The sequence below is a fragment of the Nuphar pumila genome, chromosome 16 (genome assembly GCF_984573655.1).
Source record: "Nuphar pumila chromosome 16, dmNupPumi1.hap1.1, whole genome shotgun sequence".
Classification (NCBI taxonomy): domain Eukaryota; kingdom Viridiplantae; phylum Streptophyta; class Magnoliopsida; order Nymphaeales; family Nymphaeaceae; genus Nuphar; species Nuphar pumila.
Genome location: NC_143264.1, coordinates 74,025,143 through 74,048,399, shown reverse-complemented (window position 1 = coordinate 74,048,399; position 23,257 = coordinate 74,025,143). Strand labels below are relative to the sequence as shown.

Here is a 23,257-nt window from a genome sequence, read left to right as displayed (position 1 = left end):
TATATAAATAAAGGATCACAGGAGCAAAGATAATGTGGCAAAGATGATCCTTATCGTATAGTTGAGGCACATATCAAACTTACGCAAATCCATCAAGGGATACTTATCTCACGTCTGGAAGTGAGACATCATATGAAAAATTGTACATGCTTTTTTTTTGTGTGAGTGAAAATCGAATTGAAAGAGAGAGAGAACAGCTTGTCCTATAAAAAATTTCTCCATCTCTAAAAATGGTGAAACCTTTCACATGAAAAAACTTTAGATTTCTAAGAACTTTTTATGTGAAAATTTTTCTCTTGTTTAGAACAATCGGAAAAACTGCACCTTTTTCTTCAATTTTCTCACTTCCAAAAACGCCTCAGATCTCAAATCCGAGGTCATCTAACCCTACTCTTCCTCCAGCCTGAAATCTATATATTTAGAGGGGCTCAAAGATCATTGTTTACGAAACCAAGGATTTAACCCGGGCCACGTGTCAGATCAAGGCAGTCAAAAGTCTCTTAAGACAAGCATCCTCTGCAGATCATATAAAAGTGGAATTAACACTTTTGTACACTTGATTACACCGTGCTCTTTAGTCATATAAAAGTGGAATTATCACTTTTGTACACTCGACTACACCATGCTCTTTAGTAGAAAGTCATAGGTGTGAGCTTTACATGGCCTCACATAGACGTGATTAGCATGGTTTCTTTAGTAGAAACCAAACATGGATCAAGTGGTTTTTATATAAAAAGTTTTTTTTTCAATTGCAAAAACTTGATGTATTGTTGGACTTTTGAATTTTTATGCTTTTAAAGAATTTGTTCATACAACACAATTACACAAGCAATTAATCAAAAACATAAATTTTTTTAATTAAACCAGCTGCGTCGAACACATTTGTAATGCTTGATCTAGAAAAGAACTCAAGAAAACTTATATATAGGGTTTCTAGTAGTGTAGTACTGGGATGAATGGCCTCTTGGGAAGTCCTCATGTTGCACCTCTTTATCTTCTTAAAGAAAAAAGAAAAAAATATATGGGTTATATTAGAGTATGGTACCTAACTAGAGTAGCGAAAGTTTTTCGCACAAAAAATTGTCCAAGTTTTGTAAATCTGTCACTGAAGCATTAATTTTCACATGACTGCAGAAACACTGGAAGAGAAAAATGGAAAATTTTTCCCAGTTCCAACTTTTTTTCTCACGGATATGCAGGCTCTTGTAAGTGGACAGGGTCCTTGTCCGGATATCCAACTGACCAGTTACTGATTACCTGAACTCAGAGAGCCCCTTGAGGATCCCATACCTGTTTGGGTTCAATCTGGTCAAGATCCAGTCCGTTTACGTGAAAATGAAATTTGAAAAAGCTGATCGGATCCAGATCTAGCAAGCTCTCTCCCTGATTGATTTGGATCCAATTTGTGCATCAACATCTTAAGCGCTCCAGCGATGTCGACTGAAAAGTACGGGTTAATAACCCGTTACATTAATTTGCGTCTCCGTTTTTCTCCCGGTCAAACGGTCACACTTTTTCTCACGGACCCTCTAAAACCTATTTACACAAAATGTCCTCAACTTTTCTCGAAATGCCTCAGGTAAACTCAACAGTCAACAGCCTTTTCTTGCCCGTGAAGATTCCCAGCCATCGTTACTTTTCATATCTCGCAAAGGTTGAGGGCAAAAAAGTCAAATTTTCACTATAAAAAACCTAAATCGCAGGCGTCACCGGAGCGTCTACTCCTTCCTCCACCTCCTCCTCTTCTTCTTCCCTCCGACGGAGAGAGAGAGAGGGGCGCCGAGGAGATCCGCAATGCACAGGCTCTCCCTCTCGAATTCCGCTTCTAAATACTCGACGATCCACGGCGGAAAGGCGGAGAAGGCCCTAGAGAGCCGAAGGGAGGAGGGCGAGGGTAGGGAGGAGATCCAGGAAGCCAAGGGGGAGAAGCTCAGGACGTGGGGCTGCCCGAACGAGAGACTCGTCCACCTCATCCCTCTCGTCCTCCTCTTCTGCATCCTTGTACTCTACCTCTTCTCTTACGACCCGCTCCAGAAAGGTGAGAGAAACCCTGAGTTCCTGCTTGGTCTCGGACGGAGCGATTCGATTTTTCAGCTTTCCTTACTTCTTCCGAGTCGATCCGCGTTCTTGATCCGGTAGAGATTTTGCTCCTATCTTGTTTAAGACAGCTGCATTGTTAAAACCGTTATTTTGGATAGGCGCCAGTTGATTACCCGAAAATTCTCCGATTTTCTCGTTCTCAAGAGCGTCGAGTTCCTATTTTTGGCAGTTTTTTCGTGTTTTTTGTTTAAAAAAAATGCTACAAAGAAGCCGCTTTTACAGGGAAATGCGTATATACGATTCTGTGATTTTTTCCTTTTCCGAAACGGTACGAATACTAGTTTTCTTTGAAATTTTGATCAAGAAAAATATTTCTTTCCTTTCTTCTTCCGAGTCTACGCTCTGGTCGAGATTTTGCTCCTACCTTGTTTAAACCAACTTCTGCGTTAAAACTCTTTTTTTTTGGTAGGCGCCAGTCGCTTTCGCTTACCCGAAAATTCTCCGATTTTCTCTCTCTCGAAGAGCTTCGAGTTCCTCTTTTTGAATTTTTTCCTTTTTTTGTCTAAAAACGCGATAAAGAAGCAGTTTTTATAAAGAAATGCTTATTTAATATACGATTCTGTGATTTTCTTTTTTCCTTTTCCGAAACGGTATGAGTTCTAGTTTTCTTTGGAAATATGATCAAAAACACTTATTGTAGCCAAACTATTGAACAACTGCCAGAAACATACGTCTGGTTGTAAGATTTTCTGGTTCAGTAAACACTAACATTCTTGCTTTGGTGGTTTTCGGAGAAGGCAAAAAAACATTTTTCACGCGGTTGATTAAAATTGTGAATGTAAGTACCCGATTTTGTCTGTTCCTGGATCTTCGTCTCGTTTACCTGATTTTCCTCGGTTCTTCACTCAAATCGTCCGATTTTTATGTTTCTGGATCTCCGTGTCTCATTTTGCTGATTTTCCGAGTCAACTTGCAGTTTTTAATCGATTCTTCTTATGCATCGTGACATCAAATATCCGGTTCTCCATCCTCTCTTTCCCATGCCGGTTTAGCTTGATATTTTTTATTTCGTACAGAATATTTGTCCGATGTGATACTGTGGATATAATCCGCGTTTTCGCTTCGTTGAAAAATATTATTTCCCTTCACTTTTCCAGTTTTTTCGTACGTTCCCTTTTTCTTCTGTTTGCTATTCTGCTTTTTTTCTTCTCACCCTTAGTTCATTCTTCTCGTAAGAATGTGAAGGAATCTCTCTTTCGAAGCAATGGAAACCAAAAACACCATAATTTTCAACAAAGAGTCGGAACGAGGATCCGATTATCCGGTTCTCTATAATTTTCAACAAAAAAGTCGGAACGATCATCCGACTATCCGGTTCTCTTACTCTCTCTCTCGGCCATCTCTTTGCAATTGCGACTCTCTTTATTTTTCCCCTTTTCCAGAAGAGGCGAAGATCGGCGACGTGGGGCGATTTTCCGATCGTCGGAGCGGCGATGTTTTGGCGCTCTACAGCCACCGCAGCCTGCAGCATGCGGAGAGGAAGGACGCCGCCACAGCAACGCCGTCTCCTCCGTCAAATCGCTACCGAAAATTTGCCGATTTTTAGCCGGCGTTGTAAGGGGAAAAAATATCGCAAAACAAAATAGTCTCAAAGACTCCCAACCCCTCTTTCTTTCTTTCTTTTTTTTTTTGCCTCGAATCTCTTTCACGGCACGTGCCAGCTGGTTTTTTTGCACGTGTAAAAATCCCATTGAGATTTGAGACATGGAGTACCCGTCGGAAGAAATCCAGCCGAAGATAGGGTCACCGCCTGCCGTCGCCTTTGCGCTTCGCGTCACGAGCGGGCGTCCCCTGACCAGTGTAACACGTCCGTGCAGCGTCGCGATTAAAGCGGGACTGTGTCCATCCATCCGCTGGCACGTACGACGCGCGAACGTGAGAAGCTTATCCTGGAGAATTATGAAAATGTCCATGTAGTAAAACTGAAAATCGGTGATATTTGTTTTTGATTTATCGATGAGGGGCGTACTGGTGATATATGATGTTTAGCAGCCTGGTTTTGGTAATTTTGCGGACGTTTAATTGCCGTTTGGCAGGGAGGTTTTGGTAATTATAGTTGTGGTTGTCTTTTTTTTGGTCCTTTTTGCCCCTTCGGGACGCTCGGCGACCTTTTGGTTTTTACAAGGTGCAAGATATATGATGAGGGGAATTTTTTTTTTTCCAGTGGTTGTGGATGAACTGCATCTAAGGTTTTCAAAATGAACGGCATCAGAGCGACACTGACGGGGTCGTACTGTCCAACACTCCAACTTTCAAATCGTTGCCTTTAGTACGATCCGTTGGATACGGGTCTGGATGGACTCCAGGTTTCATCCTAAATTGTGTTTGCTGATGGTTGATAGACGGACAGGATGATGGTCCCAGGTTGGGCGCACGATCACCCTGCATTTACCGTATTAACTCAGTCTTCTCAATGAAATATCACGATGATTAAATTTTGACTTTTAAGACGTGATTACATGTGCACATTGTCATGGTAACGGGATACAGCAGTTTACGTGCGGTTTATAAGCATGAGCCCAGCCGCGTTGAAATGGGTTCAAATGATACCCTAACTCGTGACATAGGGGCTTAATCACATGTTGAAGTTGCACGACCTGAACTTCGGTTGAATGTGGGTCCGCTCAAAATTCTCCCAGGTGATTGGTCCTTAGGCGATGGTTCAAGAGATCATGCTTAACCCTTACTCCAGGGTGCCAATTTTTTGCCCTTTGCCGCTATTAGAACCCATCGGAACAGCCCTTGGATGCTCTATTTGGAAGCCATCCTCATACTTTCTTGGTAAAGGGTGACCTAGAGGAAGCGTCCAAGTCTGACCTGTATGGTCTAATAGAGATGAAGTAACGTCTCTAGAATCACATTGCCATTCTCCAAGACGCCAACCCAAGGTTTTTTTTTATCTGAGAGATCAACCCAGTTGTTTCGCGAGCTCCAAAGAATACCAGACCCTTATCAGACTTTAATCATTCACGAGGCAGTACTGGTAGAGCAAGGCCTGCAGTGGGACAATAGAAAAAACCGGGCATCTTCTTGGTTTTTGCTTTGATGGTTGCTTGTGTGTGGTTATAAGCAGATGAAAGCATTAGTTGGCTGATAATTTGAAGGTTAGCTTACTGTTTCTTTTTCATCTCTAGTGGATGAGGGGGCACTCTTTTGGATTCGGAAGCATGATTCAATGGGTACCACCAGTCTTATCAAAATCAAATCGAATCGAATCGGCCATTAATTGATTTGGAGGCCGATTCGGGGGGGCCTACACAATCGGCCTAAGTCGGCCTATATAGATATGCCTCTGTTTTTTTAATTAAAAATCATTTGCTCAAGTAGACCAATTTAATTTGGGAAAACGATTCCAGAAATTTTCAGGCATAAATATTACCAAATCAGGTGACATCTTTCTGAAATCCCCAAAAAAGGGCACATTGTTTCAAACAAGCTGCCCCACCTTTTATCCATGTAGTTTAATTTAACCTTGAGTGGAGCACCACGAATTGACCAAACAGTCGGGTCTCTATATAGAAAATTCCCTTACATTTTTATCTAAATTTGAGTCTTGCTAGGAAAATTGAAAAATTGTTTTGTTGGGAGTCTTGAGTTTATGATCCACGAAGAGCTTTCATTATGTGAAAGGACCAAACAGATGAGCCTGTAAGCTGAAAATTTTCCTTAAGGTTTTATCTAATTTGGACTTGTTCGAGAAACTGAATATGTTTTGTTGGGAGTCTTGAGTTTATGATCCACTAAGAACTTTCAGAGCCATGTGAAACATAATCAAGATCATGCAGAGCATGAACCTAACGTATTGTGTGCAATTAAAAGGTTATAATCCATAATCCATAATCCACAATCCACAATCCATATAGCTCTTTGGTAATCTACATTAAAGTTGGATTGCAATAAAAAACATAATACTTTTCTTTTTTAACCCTTAAAATGGTAACAATGTTGTGTCCAAAATTTCCCAGTGAGGGAAAATCCCGTAACAGATTAAAATTTTTTGTCTTGGAGAAAATCTTGAGAAAATAACAGCATATACAAAATTTAAAGTATTAGAAAAATATGTAATAGAAAATATAAAAACACAAAAGTGCTCAAGTATCACCATAATATTGCAAAAAAAAACACTTGACATATAAAAATAGGTGATGTTTTGAAAATGCTACATTTTTTCAAAAATAATGCTGATATGTGTGACCATGGTTCAGAATGTTCTTCATGTCATGATCTTCAAATTGTATTTCAGACCAGTTTCAGTTACCTCATATAGCTTAAAAAGCCTCATATACCTCAATGAATAATTTGGACAAATTTGTGTCTGCATCTATCTGAAATGAGGTTCAGCCAACTTGGCGACCACGGTGTGATCATCCAAGGGACAACCAGAAAAGGGGACAGAATTATGCACCTAAAGGCCCAATGCTGGCTTAATTCAGTCTGATGGGCCTACCCATTTTGGATTATTTTGCCTCACCATTAGGCTATAGACTAGGTGTGAGGCCTAATTATTTGACTTGATTAGTTGATGGACCAGGCTATGACTGATATTGATCTGGCTGGGCCGGGCTTATTATATAATATATATTATATCTAAAATGTAATATGGACAGGGCTAGGCCGGGCCAGCCCAATGCCCACCCCTAATGACAATTAATGGTGTTGACGGTCTCCCCTTGGATGCCGTTGATTAATGAGATGAACGAAATCCAACCCCCATAATTTTTTTTCGTCTCCCTTCCCACCCAGTCCATTTCTTGTGTGCTAGACTTTCTTCGTCACGAGCAAGAATGGTTTAGAAAATTTTAGCGGGGCCATCCAAGACATAAGCAATCCAATCCAGCCATGGTGCATTGAATGAAGGGCATCCAAGGGACCCTTGATCTGATCCTCTCATCAGATATGGGTTGGATCAAGCATCATCTGACACTATCTGTTTTCAATAAGTTGGGTTTGGTTTCATACACAGATCCAACTAAGGTCATAAAATGGGTTTCGATGTGGACCAGACCTGCACTTTAATGACGAGATCTTGTGAAATGGGTGTTATTTTGTAATTTTTGTACATTACAAATAAATGACAGGCTGTCCTAATCCAGATTCCAACCCGTCTAATTATATGTGCTCATCCACTTATAAGGTAGGATTTACTTTAACAATAATAGGTTGGGTTAGTCTGGTTCCAACCTGATCTGAGGTCATATGCTTATAAGGTCTGTATCCAATAAGGGATCCGACCTAGATTGCTCAAATCTGATGTTATATACTTATTCACATATAAGGCCTGGATCCAACAAAGGAGCCAACCAGATTTGGATGTAAAGTAATGCAGTACCAGTATATGATAATACGGGTCATATCAGGATTGAGAAATGACCCTGTTGCACCCTATGTGACCAAATTCCAAGCAGTACAAGCTATTACTAGGGGTGTAAACATAACTGAAACAAATTTTAGGTGTTAAGAAACATCAAGTTCTAACCCGTCTCAAGCCTAGTTGTCCAAGTTGAGCTTGATTCAGTTTTATTGGTGAGCTTCGTATCAACTTAAAGCTTCATTTCAAGCTTAGATAAGATACAACATTGCAAAGACCAAGCCTGGGCCCATATTAATCACTAAAACTTCAAAAACAGTGGCATAATAAGCAAATAAACCCAGAAAAAAGGATCGGAGTGGTTAGTTTGCAACTTTAGACAAACCCACAAGCAAAAGATTTGAAAGAAAAAGAAATGAGTGGGAAAAAAATGCATATTAAAATTTGAAAATCTATGAACTTTTTCTTTCAAATCTTTTGCTTGAAATTTTGAAAAAGGTCAGACTAACCTCCAAGTGGGGCTCCGCATGCAAAAGAGTTAGATGGTTTTCTCTGGTTATCTCAAAAATTTCCTGCTAAGGGCAATCATGTCATGTAACCAACGGGGGCTCCACTTGTCTGGTAGGAGCAGCTAGTGCACATCACCTCATGTTTAGGACGTTGCAGGTTCAAAACCCAATGGTATAGTTGCATAACTGGTAGGGATCTGACTAACCCTAGTGTCAAGGGCTTATTTGGAAGCACCACATGACACTTGGTGATTTCAACCAGGTTAGCCTTCAAGAAACAAAGGTATCAACATGGTGGGCAGGAATATGCTCCCCCGCCTAAACTGGCGTCATCCTCGGCGGGATCTGTTGCTGGTAGTCTTCAATGACTTGCTGAAACTGGTGAATACTTCTTCGAGTCTTTCAACTGGCATTACTCACTGATAGTCCTTTCCATTCCATGAGATACTTCTTCACTTTTCCTAGATAGTTGTTGACGTGATCTATGATGAATTCAATTTCTCTGGAGGTTGATGTTGATGTTGATGTTGGAGCTTGCTAAGGAATGAAAGCCCACTGAGGTAGACTACGGCTGAAATCCTCTTCATCTTCATTTAAAGGCTTTAGATTACACACGTGAAAGACATGGTGGACCTGAAAATTGGTAGCTAGGAAGGTCTAGCTTATATGCTAACTTGCCAATCCTCTGGATAACAGAAAAGGGTCCATCATATCGAATGAGTCCTTGATGGTGTCCCCAAAAGATATTTGTTCTTTCAGGGTATAATTTGATCAACACTTTATCTCTGACTCGAAACTCGACGAGCTGACGGTCTTGATCCACCCATTTCTTCATTTGTTTAGCAGCTTTGTGTAGAAATGCCTTTGCTAATTCTGTCTGATCATGCCAGTTCTTCAAAAGTTATAAGCAAAGAGCGTTTTTCCTTGACCTTGAGCATCGATGAAGTGCACGGTGTCTGGGGTTGTTGTCTTATCACAATATCAAATGGACTATGTCCCGACAATTCGACCTTTTGAAGATTATAGCAGAACTGAGCAATATCCAATAGATCTATCCAATTTTGTTGATTTGCACTTATACAGTGCCTCCAGTATTCTTACAACATCCCATTAATACATTCAGTCCGGTCGTTCGTTTGCGGGTGAAAATTGGTAGAAAAGTATAATTTTGATCCCAGCAACCGAAAGACTTCTCTCCAAAATTTACCTATAAACTAAGCATCGCAATCACTGTTAATGCTCTCCGGAATGCCCTAATACTTTACAACGTGCTTCACAAAGAGTTGAGTTGTATCTTCAGTTGAACCATTGTTAGGGTCAGATGCAAAGGTCGCATATTTTGAAAATTTGTCAACTACAATGAAAATGATACTGCACCCCTCAATTTTTGGCAAGCTAATGATAAAATCCATAGAAATGTTCTCCCAAGGTTAGCTTGGGATGGGGAGAGGCTTCAATAGACCCGTGATCTTCTGATTCATGGCCTTATCCTGTTGATGGATCAAACAAGTACGTACGTAACTGTCTACGTCATCACATATTTGAGGCCAGTAATAAACTCGTTCCATTAACACAAAGGTCCTTTCTTGCTCTGGATGTCCTGCCCAGGGATAGTTGTGACACTCCTTTAATATCTCTGATAAAAGGATCCCCATCGGGGCACATATACTCAATTCTCGGTTGTTATCAGCAATTCTTCTTGTTTCCAAAATTGTCTCATCTTTCCTTCTTTTACCAGAGAGAAAAGATGATGTGCCATAGGTCTTCTCGCAAGCCCTCTCAGATTCTATCAAGGTCGCTTCAAGGTCTAGTACCCCCACTTTTATCTTCAATCAAGGTCGTCAGTCTGTCCTTCTTGCTTAATGCATTTGCAACTATGTTGGTCCTTCCGAGTTTGTACTCCAAAATCATATCAAATTCGGCTAAGAACTCTTGCCACCGAGCTTGTTTGGGACTAAGCTTTCTTTGTGTTTGAAAATAGCTCGTGGCAACATTGTCAGTGTAGATAAAAAACCTCAACCCTAGTAGGTAATTCCTCCATGCACGTAAGCAATGTACGATGACGATAATTTCTCTTTCGTGTATTGTGTATCGTCGTTCAGTGTTGTGCACCTTTCGACTCTCGAAGGCGATAGGATGACCATCTTGCATCAATACACCTCCAATGGCAAAATCTGATGCATCCGTATATACTTCAAATAGTTTTTCTTGATTCAACAGTTGTATGACCAGTTATTTGGCCATTGCATCTTTAAGAGTCTCGAATATTTTTTGACATTCTTCTTGCCAATCCCAACTTCTGTCCTTCCTCTGTAACTCTTTTAGAGGCACCGCAATGACTGAATATCCCTTAATGAACCGATGATAGTAGTTTGTTAGGCCCAAAAAGGATCGTAGCTCAGGGACCTTGGTTGAGATTCTTCAATCTTGAATAGCTCTTACCATCTGACTATCCATCCTTAGACAACCATTTCCAACCACATGGCCCAAGAAACTTATCTCCGCTTGGCCGAACATGCACTTCTTTCTTTTTACTTACAGCTCATTGTCTTTTAGAATCTAAAACACCATGAACAGATGTCGCATGTGTTCCTCCATTTTTTGACTATAAACAATGATATCATCCAAATACATGACCACAAAACGATCAAAATAAGGGTAAACTATTTGGTTCATCAGTGTAGATAAAGTCACAGGCGCATTCGTTAAACCAAATAGCATCACCAAAAACTTAAAAGCAACATACCATGTAACACATGTAGTCTTGGTTTTGTCTCCTTCCGTAATTATGACCTGCCAATATCTCAATCGCAAATTCAATTTTGAGAAAACTCGAGCTTCTTCTAATTGGTCAAACAGATCTGCAATTAGGGTTAAGGAATATTTGTTCTTGACAGTCAGTTTATTGAGTGCCCTATAATCCATGCACAACCTCTTGGACCCATCATGTTTGGTCTGAAATAGTAAGAAAGCTTCGAAAGGAGCCTTTGATAGTCGGATAATACCAGCAGCCAACATATCATCCAGTTGTCTTCTAAGTTCTATTAGTTCAGAAGGGGCCATTTTGTATAGTACTATTGCGGGAGGTCTTACACCTGGCACCAACTCTATCTGATGATCCACTTTCCTTCACGGCAGTAAGTTTTTTGGCAACTCCTTGGGCATTATTTCTTGGAACTCTTCTAATATCATAACAATAGGTGACATTATATCTTCAGGAAGCTTCCCCTCTGTTTCTTTTCGCACCGCCACTAGAAATGTCTGATCACCTCGTTGAAAGCTCATTTTTATCTGCAAAGCAAAAACCATGCGGAGGTTCGATGTTTCCGACGTCAAGGTAGAGATCATGCAAGAGCACTCTTCACTCATAAAGTTGATGACGTCCAAGTAGGGCATATGCACGACCTTACTCGCCCATAGGAACTCCATCTCCAAGATTATTTTGAAATCGTCTAACGGAGCAATAGAGAAATATGTTCTGTTAGCCCATTCTCTAGCTCCAACTTGTACGTTCCTAGATACTCCCAAGATGAGTTGCGCAGTTAAGTTCACGGCCTTCATGCGACTGGCTTTTCGATCCCATTGCAAGCCCAATCTTCAGGCTTCCTCTTGGGCCATGAAGTTATGTGTGGCTCCTGTATCAACCATTGCATTAGTAGCCCTCTCATTGATAGTCAGTGCCAAGTACATTAACTCATTTACCACAGGCACTGCAGAGGTGGACCCCACTAGTGTGTTCACCCTCTATAAAACCCCTATTTTGACATCCTCTTTTGCGAGTGCCTCTTTTATCTCGATAGCATTGGTCGCTCTTCGTCCCACATTATCTTGATTTTGGTTGGGGCAATCATGCACAAAGTGATTTTCGCTGTCAAAGGTTCGAAGGTACTAGTCTATTTCCCAAAAGTCCATCATGTTGTGCTTGAGATTGATTTTTCTGGTCTCGAGGAGGTGGTCGATACTGGTTTCACCCTTGGCCTCTTGTAGCATTATCCTGATCATCTCTACGGAAAGACTTTGCTTGAAGTCCCCCACGATTAGGGAACTCAACTATTTGTTCAGCTATCGTCATTGTACTTACATGGTCTGTCGGTTTCATTTAAGTCAACTCCTGTTGAGCCCAAACCTTAGGCCTCTTTTAAAGAAGTAAATGTGATTCATTTTCGACATGTCTTCTATATCAAGCATCACCGATGAAAATGCCACCACATATTCCTGTATGCCTTAGGGCCATCAGCTTGTCACAGGCAAGTTTCTCAGCATTGTGTGGAAGGAAATATCCCCTCATTTTCTTTTTGAAGTCATCCCACAATTTAATCATAACTCCTCCGCGTTCCATGCTTTGGTATTTCATCCTCCACCATACGACGACACCTTCAATCAAGTACCTAGTCGTCGTACGTATTCGATCAACATCGATATCAATCTCTGCTTGATCAAAGAATTGTTTCACATTTCACAACCAATTTTTCACGATCCTAGCATCTCTTTCACCTTTAAATTTTGTTGGCTCGACTGGTTTCAACTTGGGGCGATCACGAAGAAACACCATTGCATTTCTCCATTGTGGGATGTTTTCAAGATTTTCGACATTTGCCACACCTCCAATCTCATTTCCCAATAGCCTTTCTAGGACTCCATATCGTTCCCAGAGTTCTCGCATTTCAACCTCCTGCATACCCAACCGATCTGATAATTCTTGGACTGTAGTTCTTAGTTCTTCGGTCTCAGCCCTCATATCACCATCTAACTTTTTGAAGTCATCTTGTGCCCTTTCAACAACATTGGCACAGGCACGAACGTCACTTGTCAATTTTGTCATTCTTTTCTAGACTTTGGTCACCCATTTTTCTATAAGTCCGGCCGTTTCTTCCAAGCGCAACATTTATGTTGACTCCACAACATATTTCTTCTTTTCTGCCTTTTTCTCTTTATGAACTTTTTCAAGGAGTTCTCTCAACTTTGAGTCCATTATCGAACTCAACTCACGAGGGTTTCAACAAATACCCCTCTTTCCTTCCCTCAATTCTCGAGTAGGCTCTGGTGTCAGTTGTCACGGGCTTATTTGGAAGCACAGTGCGACACCTAGTGATTCCAATCAAGTAAGCCTTTCGAGTCAAGGAAGCAACACAAATACCCTGCACAAGGGTGAACAATCGCAACAGAGCGTGCACAATCTCAAAGAAAACAACAGAGAGAGATAGAGAAAAAGTAACTCATATTCAAATATTTATGACGTGCATAATCTTCTAATAATAAGGGACCTTGAGATTGTAAATGTTTGAAACACAATAAAGAAAGCAACACACTCATACAATGAGGCACAATTTAACGTGGTTCGGTAAGGATTGACCTGCGTTCGTGAAGACCCTATTCACTATCTCTTAACACACTGGAAGAGGAGTCAAACCTTCATTATATATAGACTTGATTATAAGGAAGGACCAAGTTGTTCAAGACTCTAACCCTAGCTAATCTCTTCGAGTCCTTTAGATATTGAGATTTACAAGAAAACAAGACTCTCTTAATTAGTCTATCATTAGGAGACTTAGAAACATTATCTTTATTCATACAGGAGACGTTGGATTCTTTTAGATGATTCTTGGTCATAATTGATGAATCTTGACCGCTCATATAGGATAACTTTTTTATCATATAGGAGTCTTGTTGAGCCTTGAATAAATCTTGACGATTCTTGGACTCTTCTTGAACCTGGCCACACGTGGCCTTGGATTGTCCTCTCTTAGAGTTCTTGATATTATTGAACTCTTCTTGATCTTGATCTTGGATATTCTAACATCATGACAAGTAGGCCATGCTTTGGCAAGTTAGTCTAAAATACAACAGCTCATATTCTACCCAGACTTTGGAATAAAAAAATCAGGTTCTCATTAAAATAATATGATTCAAATTGTGCTCTCTAGCAAAAAGTAGAAAACGATAAACACATCTATAGGCTCAAATTAAGCAAAAAAAAAAAAAAACTTACAACAGATAATATGATACTGCTAAGAGTACAACAAATATTCCTCAAAACTTTATTTGCCATGGAAAATGATGTAATAAATACAGAACTAAAGGTTCTTTTGTGCCAGTTCATGGTTGGTAGTTAGATGTTCGCTGCGTAATTAGAGGATATAATCATGGCCACTTTATTGTACAGTAGTCTAGCAACAAATGAACATTTCGAATTAATATGCCTACATCTTGCTTCTCCATCATGGATGAGCTATCGTATATCAAATAATTAGACACAAATCTTATATTAAGTAGGAAAATTTGATATTTTCACCAAAGAGTACTATAGATGCACTGGCTATGGTGCTCCCTAATGGATTCTTCATTGGGACAAACCATTTGGTATTTGCCATCACACTTCAGAACCTTCTAATGGATGAGACATTGCAACTTCCAACATGCAAAAAATACGCATGAGCTCAACTTAAACATGAACAAAGCATACCATGAAGCATATCTGCAGAAAGACTCTCAAATAGATGACAAAATTGTTTGGGAGACAATGTGTAATACATGAATCTCCCTGATGGGAAAAACAAGGGCACGTTTGAAAGCAAGAAAATTGTAGGAAAAAAAAAGTATAACCTTTTCAACCGTTCCAAACAAGATAAATTTTTTGAAAAGAAAGTTTTTCTAAAAAGTATGATTTTTTATAGGAAAAGTTCCTCCACCCTCCTGGGTGGAGGATTTTTTCTTATCAAAAATTCTTTTGGTATTAGGACAACCATTCACCCACAACATATCTCATTTCATGGTTTGCCACAACAAGAGCTTCCCCCTCAGCCTAATCTTCCTCCCACCATTTTCAGCTCTTTCTCTCTCATATTTTTTCATTCTGTTTGTCATGTTACATAAACAAGTGACTTTTTCATAAAAGTTATCATATCAAAACTTCTCATGGGCAAAATTTTCTTTTCCTATCTGAATCTGTCATGGGACGTGGTATAGAGGGTTTGATTACAGCTCTGTGTTAGGCATCCTAGCTCATCATATGATGTTAATTACAATAATTTTCATCCTGTGGCTTTTCATCTTGTTCAAGCAGCTAGGCACATGGAGAGCATTATTTATGCGGTGTAATGTAATTCATTCAAATTACATGGTCATCAAGAGTAATTATTCATAAAACTTGAATACCTACTCATATGGAGAGCACTAATTATGTGACTAACATACTTCACTCAAATTACATAGCCATCAAGACTAATTGTTCATAAAACTTGAAAAACTGGATTAATATATCGGACATCAAAAGAAGATGGCCATACATTACCACAATCTCCATTTTAAAGACAACAAGGTCCATCTCCAAAGCATCCATCCTGTCCCTGTCCTTCAACAGTCTAGCTCAAAGCAAATACAAGCCTACCAATCTTGTATCATTTCACTCAACAAACGTAATGTATCTATCAACTTGTCTCTTTTAGTCACAAAAAAGGAAACCAGACACTCAAACTCCTAAAGGCATGCCCCTTAAAGATAGAAGACATCAAATACACCCAATCTAGAACGCAATATCTTTCAAAAGGGTACAAGCATATTTACAATGTTTTCGATAATCAAAGAATCAAGCCTTGTGTAGGTGGAGGCTTTGAAGAAGGTTCAATGGGTGCAGCTTTTGGAGACTCAAGGACAAGAACCGCTTGATGGCCTTCAGTATTTTCTCTCACATTTTCTACTTCTGCCTTCTCAACTTTCCCCTTGGCCTTCGAACCCACATCTTCTGCAGCCTTGGCAACCTTATTGAAGGCACCGGTAACCCATGAAGCTCCAGTTAATACATAACGATTTTTCATAATGGCAGAGCCAGCACTGCTAACTTTCTGCTCAGCAGCAGCAAAGGCAGTCCTGGTCTTCTCGGAAACATGGAATTTCTCATCCACTTCCTTAACTTTCTCATTAACAACAGTGGTGCCCATACTTATCTTTTCACCAAGTCCAATCTTTTTATCCAGAGAAGCAACCTTCGCAGTAGCACTAGACGTGAGCTGGTGCTTCTCATCAAATGATTTTGTTTTGTTGAGGGCATCCTTACCCAAGGTAAGACCCTTGGAAAGCATGCTGCTGACAACATCCTCTGCCTTCTGAAACGCAGATTCAGAGCCACTAACAACTTTTTCTTTTTCCTGGAAAGACAGAGATTGTCCAGTAAGTATCCTAAATGATGGCATGCTTTATGCAGAAAAGATGAGTGGAGATAGCAAGAGGAGCACCACTGGAGGAGCTGAGGCAATAGGTGGTAGTTGGTAATCAGGAGCAGGTGTTATGGAAACAGAGAGATCACCTATTGTAGCACCCTGTTCCACAAGAAAAATTTAATATATCACGTATGCACAATGTCAGGACAATAGATAGGAAGCAGCAAAGGCAGTGAAGCATTCGTGGGCAAAAGTGCATGCTACATCAATCAGACATGCCATCAGCTGTCATAAACCACTTAAAAGGCTTTAATGGAAATTGAATTCTTGGGAAAGTTACAAATTTGGACCTGTTTCAGTCCTCACCATCCAACCAGGAGAGCAGAAAGGAAAAAAAAGAATGGAGAATAATTAAACAATCTTAGAGAGAGAGAGAGAGGAAACAGAGAAAGATTTCAATCAGGAAAATGAAATCATAAATCCATTGATGTAGAAATGCATCGACAGAGAAGCTTTCAAAAGACAAAAACTCAAGCATAAAATGCAAGACTTTAGGATACTAATCAGAGTAAAGAAAAGGACAAAGAAATAAGCTTTCAGATGCATGTGTTTCCAGAACCAACCAACTGGGAGTGCCCTTCAAAGCTTAAAGTGATGCTGGAAAGAATATCTTCAGTTCAAGCTGTTTGGCGAAAAGATGAAAGGAAGTAGGAAGGAGAGGTCCAGAATAACACTCCTAAAAATAATAAGTGTAGACTGATTTGCATGAAAGCACAGTAAATAAACTTCACTAAAAATACAATCAGTAAAAACCTGCTTCATGGAAAAACAAGAAAAGCAAACAATACATGATATGTAATAGAAGATATACTCAACATGTTGAAGATAATGGATGGTTATACCTTAAATTTCAGTAACAGCTACCATCTCATGAGATGGCAATTCATGGACTAAAGAAAATATATTTCAAGAACAACACGAGCACAGGGGAAGCAAATATACCGAAAGGAGCAGTGCAGTCTCAGCACCCTGTGAATCCTTGAAAGTGACATACGCAATTTGAGATCGCTCACTTTCACTGCAAGTGAAATAGGTCTTTATAAAGAAAATTTCAAGAATTTCATTAGTCTTACATGAAGTCACAGACAAACAAACCTTTGCATTTCAACATATTCAATATCGCCAGAAAAGGAAAAGAATTCTTTAATGTCACGCTCAGATGCACCTAAGGAGACATTGCTGACCTTCACCGTTCTCACCTGTTTTAAAGAAACATAGGGTAAGAAAAAAAGGAAAAGAGAACGAGTAAGTGTCCAATGGATCTGCCATTGAAGCAAGAAAAGAAAGCAACATTTGAAAGATTAACAGAGTTCTATTTCCAGTATGTCCCTTGTAGAAACAATAATAAACTGCAAATTACTAGCCCAGAAAATATAAGGTGACATGTACAGCACAAGAACCAACCAAGACCTCATGCCATTTGTCCAGGTCACATTCATCCTGTTTACCAGTCACAGGTTCGGCCTACTTAGGCTGGAGGCAGGTAATCTAAACTAATATTTTTCTCTTATCCATTTCATCTATGAGGGTGAAAGTGGGAGAAGGGCCTGAACCTGCAACAGCCGTGTTCACAAAAAGTGCTGCTGAAATGGGACAATAACAAATGGTTTTGGTGCATAGAAAGTCGACCAATTTCCTTTATTCCTCATCACAAACTTGGAATGGTGTGGCAACTAATTAATGTGCCATGAACATTTTGCAACATTATCAAAATATGCTTGGTGGTGGAGATTAATATGAAAAACCACCAACATATTCTGAAATTTGTTAGAGGCAACAAAAAGAAAAGGTGGTCTCCCTAATATCCACTAAAAATGGCTAGCATAAAAAGCTCAATCATTGTCACATGCGCACAAGCACACACAGGCATGCATAAGAAAACTCAATTATTCATGCATAACAAACATGCACCATGCCACTGCCCACCCCCATCCACTACACACACACACAAGGGGTCAAATGATAGCTGGACAGAGAGTCCACTATATATAAATATTTATAGGTGCTTCGATGGTGGTACTGTACCACCATAACTTACGGTGGTACACCGTTGATTTACATAGATATAAGCTCCTAAAGCAAAATCTAACCTTTGGATCATGTTTAGCATATTGTATTTACTATTTTCATGTGTTAAAGTTGACTCAAAGATGATGTTTTATATCAATTTTAAACACCCTTATTTACATGAATTGTTAGCCGCTGATCGTTTATTGTCTCAAAAATAAAATTTTGTGTGGTGTATTAGACATGATAATGGAGGAGAAGGAATCATGTGGAAGACCCAGAATGATTTTCTTTTTTGGTTCATATCGCCGACCCCAATTGTTTTGGGATGAAGGCGTAGTTGTTGTTGTTGTTGTATTAGACATGATAAAACCTTCCACCACAGTAAATAAACCAAGATAAACACATTTGTACGATTAGATTAATCATTTGGTGGCTAGATCCATCTAAACAAGAGTACGTACCACCACCGTATGGTATCATGGTACAGAACCACAATATATTTTACGTATATTCCAACCAATGACCAAGATATGAGAAGACAGAGGGTCAGTATTAGGAACTCCAGAGCATTTCCTAACCCGAAACCAACTGGATGGGACATGCTAGCACGAATATCTAGACGGATAGCTAAAATTGCTTTGCACAAATTGGCCAACACGTTGCTATATGCAGCCAAGATTGGGACACCCCCTGAGACAGTCTCACCATCCCCCTCTACGCAAACACAAGTTGACGGAAGCATTTATGCATACTTTACCCCACAAGAGGAAACAAAAAAGAAAAAACAAAAAACAAATGCCACCATGAAAGCCCCAAAAACATGCCACCATGAAAGCCCCAAAAATTACGAGGAAAATAGTCTGGGACTCACTTCAACCATAAATTTCCGGATTTTAAAGTCATAGGCACACATATACCCATCAAATGTAAGATCGATTTCCAATTTCACGAAATTATTCCTACCGAGATCATAATCAAGCAAAAAAAAAAGGAAAAGAAAAGGAAATAATTTGAATGATCGCAAATTCACTCACCGACATTGAGCCTGAGTTTTCGTGCTCCTGCTGAGAGAGAGGGAGAGAGAGAGAGAGGAATCTCAGATGGCTCGGGACGTTGGGAATTGAAACCCTAACTCTGATCTTAAACCCTAAAGAGGATGGGAAGAAGGTTTTGGGGAGAACCGCTTGAACAAGAGACGTGAGAGACTAAGCCTCATTAATTAATTCCCGTTATCTAATTAAAAAACTGTCAGCTCGTTCAAACGGCAACTGAATAACCAAAATGCCCCTAAAACCTATGCTTATCTGATGAGCAAATCAATGGGTCGGATTTGACCCCGGCCCAACCCGTACCAAACCTTATTATAATTTATAAGGTAGGCGGTGATAAACAAGATCTGATCAGAATTATGGTCAGGATTAAAGGGGCAACTTAATATTATGAAACCGTGTATGGTTTGTGAAATTTCATACCAGGGGCCTCACCCAGTTTTGATTAAGATCTGCAAATTTTCAATATAAAAAGGATATAAAATAATATTTTGTCAGGTATGCTTCAAGTCTGGTTATGTGATCTTTGTATGATTCGGATATGATTTCTCTTATAATGGATTTAAATGAACTCAAATCCTGACTTTGTTTTTTTTTTGTTTTTACAGAGAAAGCAAGCAAACCCCTACCAGTTATACAACCATACCATTTGGGGTTTGAACTTGCAGTATCCCAACACAAGGTGACTCACACTAATTGCTCCGGCCAGACAAGCGGAGCCCCAGTTGGTAGGGATGGCGGTGGATTGAGGTTAGGGATGGCAGTGGGGCGGGGCGGGGGACAAGGTCTCCACCCCCGCCCCACCTCAAGATTTTATCCTCCACCCCCGCCTCCATCCCCCGCCTCCATCCCCCGCCTTCATCCCGGTTTATTGTCCTCCATCCCCGGTTCAAACGGGGATGAGGTGGGGTGGGGCGGGGCGGAGATATTGCGGGGAAAAGTGGTTGGGGCGGGGCAAAGTGCACGTCCATCCCCGCCTCCACCCCCAGACGGGGATGGATTTTAACCTTCGTCCCTGCCTCCATCCCCGTTTCATACCCTTCATCCCCGGTCCAAATGGGGCGAGGCGGGGCGGGGCCCCGCTTTCCCTGGTCCACTGCCATCCCTAATTGAGGTGGGTGGCGAGGGACAAAGGTCTTCACTCCTGTCCTGTCTCAAGATCCTTCCCTCCGTTCTCGCCTCCATCCCTGCACCGGTTTTGATTTTAACCTTCATCTTCGCCTCTATCCCTGTTTCATGTCCTCCTTCTGTCCAAATGGAGTGAGGCACGGCCCTGTTTCTCCTGGATCCATTGCCATCACAGGGATTGGGATGGGGACAGGGGCGGGGGGAGGGAGAAAGCCTAAGTTCAAACAGAGGGAGGGAGGGCATGAAACAGTTGGTAACTCAAATCAGGTCTGGAATCTCAAATCAGATGAGTTTGTTCCCAATTAGGTCCTAATCAAACCTGACTTGTTGACACCCTTACAAATATCTGACGCCGAAGATGCCTTTACATTTTCTGCATTAACACAATGACAAAATTAGCCCTAAGCCTACATGTGATTCCAGATGTTTGTTTATTTATTTATCAAGGCAAGGGATGTAGGTTAGGAAAGGAGACGAGCTGCGTGAGACTCGGTTCATGCTCGGCTCAAAAAGTACTAGTTTGAACTCTGACCTTGGCTTGTATAGGCTCATTAACTAGCAATAAATGTATTTTAAATATATTTTATTTTATAGTGTAGATGGTTGAAGTTTTTAACTTACAAGCAAGTTTAGAATTCAAATCCTATTCCTTGCACATCTAAAACAATGCATTTATTTTGTAAATTAGTTAGTTTGAGCTTGGCAAAGTAAGCTTAAAGTTCAAATTTATTATTTAAAAATTTTAAAATATATATTTGTGTAATGAACTAACTCAAGCTCGGCTCGTTTAACTCGGACTTGCTATGAGCTCAAGCTTAGTTCAACTCGTTCTATTGTGAGATCTAATATTAAATTCGGATGTAAAGACATAAAACCGAATCCAATTTATTTATCTAGCAAAACATGGAATTGAATCCAAATAATGGATTCGGGTTGGTCACCCAAACCTTTACTGATTACATCCTTGCCTTTGAGAACAAAAGGCCAACTCATTAGACTTCTTTGATAAGAACATAACAGATGATGCTGATATTTTCAAAACATTAGGATTTTAATATGACATTTTCATTAGTCATTATTCTACCATAAAGAACTGTGATATTTTAAAAAAATCGCTTGTTTTAAAAACGTCACATTTTAATGTGATAGGAGCACATTAAAATTTTGTGCACTTTTTGTATTACTTAAATGTTTAGCGTAGTTATATATGTTTCATATACACTATATATTGGCATATACCATTATTTTACCACAATTGTCTGAAAAAATAAAATTTTAAAAATATCATGAGAAATTTCATCGCTGAGATTTAGTCACAAATCTCGTTTTTAAGAAAATATCAGCAAGGAAGCATCTTGCAATATTTTGAAAATTTTATTTTTCCCATGAAAATCTTAGGAAAATATTGGTATATGTTAATATAAAAATATAAGTAATATAGAGAAATATTCAAGTGTTTGTACTTTGTATCACATAAATATCAGGTGGAGATTGTGACTGGCAGGTTACCCAACTTCTGCTCGAGCATCCCGGTGAAACGAGAGTGTGGAACCAGATTTGGACTAGATTTTCGGGTATGGTATCAGGTCCAGACCCAGGTCTAGTCTAGTCCACTATAAAAAATCATACCCAGACCCGATAACAAGAACTAAACCTGGACCATACCCGGTAAAATCATGTTTTTTTTTATCATTTTTACATTGAAAAATTGCAGGTCTTAATCGGAACTCGGGTCGGGTATAAAATTTCACTAACTATACCTGATCCATGTATTAATCAGACCTTCAGGTCGGAACACAGGTCCTCTTATTTATCACCATACCCGGATCCTATAAGGTTTGGTTCGCCTGTTGACACCCCATAATTCCAAATGGTGGTATAGGATCTATGGAAAGAAAGGAATAACAAGATCTTCCAAGATGAGAGGAGGGAAGGGGACAACATGGTCAAAGCATGCTTAAACTCAGTGCGGGAGCATGTGATGCACATCCTTAAAAACTCAAGTCACCTGATTGCCTTTCAATGGATCAAGCTGAATACTTGCAACTTATTTAGTCAGAGTTTGGAAGGTTGGATACACCCTTAGGAATCATGTAGGCCACTTCTTAAGCGTTGGGTATTCAATTTACAAAGGGTCATAGACAGAGTAGGGATCATAAAAGAAGGCATAGGCGGAGCCACATATCGGCCAAGATGGGCCTGACACTGAAATTCCTAATAAGCGGTTTTCAGGGGCGCTCTCTCTCTCTCTCTCTATCTATCTCTCTCTCTCTCTCTCTCTCTCTCTCTCTCTCTATATATATATATATATATAACTTATGGTGGTACAAACTTGATTTATGTAAATCTAAGCTTCAAATGTAAAATCTAACATTTAGATCATGTTTAACATATTCTACTTATTATTTTCACGTATTAAAGTTGACTAAAATATAATGTTTTATATCATTTCAAGACAATTGTGAGCTATTGATTTTCACTGTCTAAAAAATAGGATCTTATGATATATTAAACATGCTAAAACCTTTTAACATAGTAAATAAACCATGTTAAACACATCGATCCAAATAGTTAGATCTACCATTTGGTGACTAAATTCATACAAACAAGTGCGTGTACCACCATATGGTTTCATGGTAAAAATGTCACCTTGTATTTTTACACACATACACACATATATATAAGCACATACACACATTTATGCCAACTCTAATTTGGATTTATGTCTTTGGAATGAGGTCCTAAGTCGCATCCCGAAAGGAAAAAAGTTGCTCATAGAGGTGTCCCAACCTCATATTGGCAAAGCAAACATTGCCACTCTCCCTTGTTACACTGGGAATAGGGACAAAAAAAACACAAATAAAAAAAAAACATGAGGGGTGGGGTTATACCCCCTACCCCCTCTCTCTCTCAATCATTAGCAGACGGGGAAAGGCT

The 23,257-nt window shown here is 39.8% G+C and overlaps 1 protein-coding gene across 1 annotated transcript; it reads right to left on the bottom strand.

The window, feature by feature from the left end:
* Nucleotides 1-15,035: 15,035 nt before the first annotated feature.
* On the bottom strand, nt 15,036-19,276 carry LOC149813590 (binding partner of ACD11 1-like). The gene is made up of 5 exons (XM_089991709.1): nt 19,178-19,276; nt 17,229-17,332; nt 17,076-17,151; nt 16,149-16,232; nt 15,036-16,061 (listed from the first exon to the last, which is right to left on the bottom strand). Exons 1-5 carry the CDS (start codon nt 19,181-19,183, stop codon nt 15,495-15,497), a joined length of 837 nt encoding a protein of 278 aa, XP_089847835.1. The 5' UTR covers nt 19,184-19,276; the 3' UTR covers nt 15,036-15,494.
* Between the last annotated feature and the right edge of the window lie 3,981 nt (nt 19,277-23,257).

Bases quoted from the DNA above. Each gene is read 5' to 3' on its own strand.
- LOC149813590 (XM_089991709.1), bottom strand. The intron at 17,152-17,228 runs GTTTGTTTGTCT...TTTCACTTGCAG, and splicing joins GAATATGTTGAAATGCAAAG to TGAAAGTGAGCGATCTCAAA. The intron at 16,233-17,075 runs GTATATTTGCTT...CTTGTGGAACAG, and splicing joins AGACTGCACTGCTCCTTTCG to GGTGCTACAATAGGTGATCT.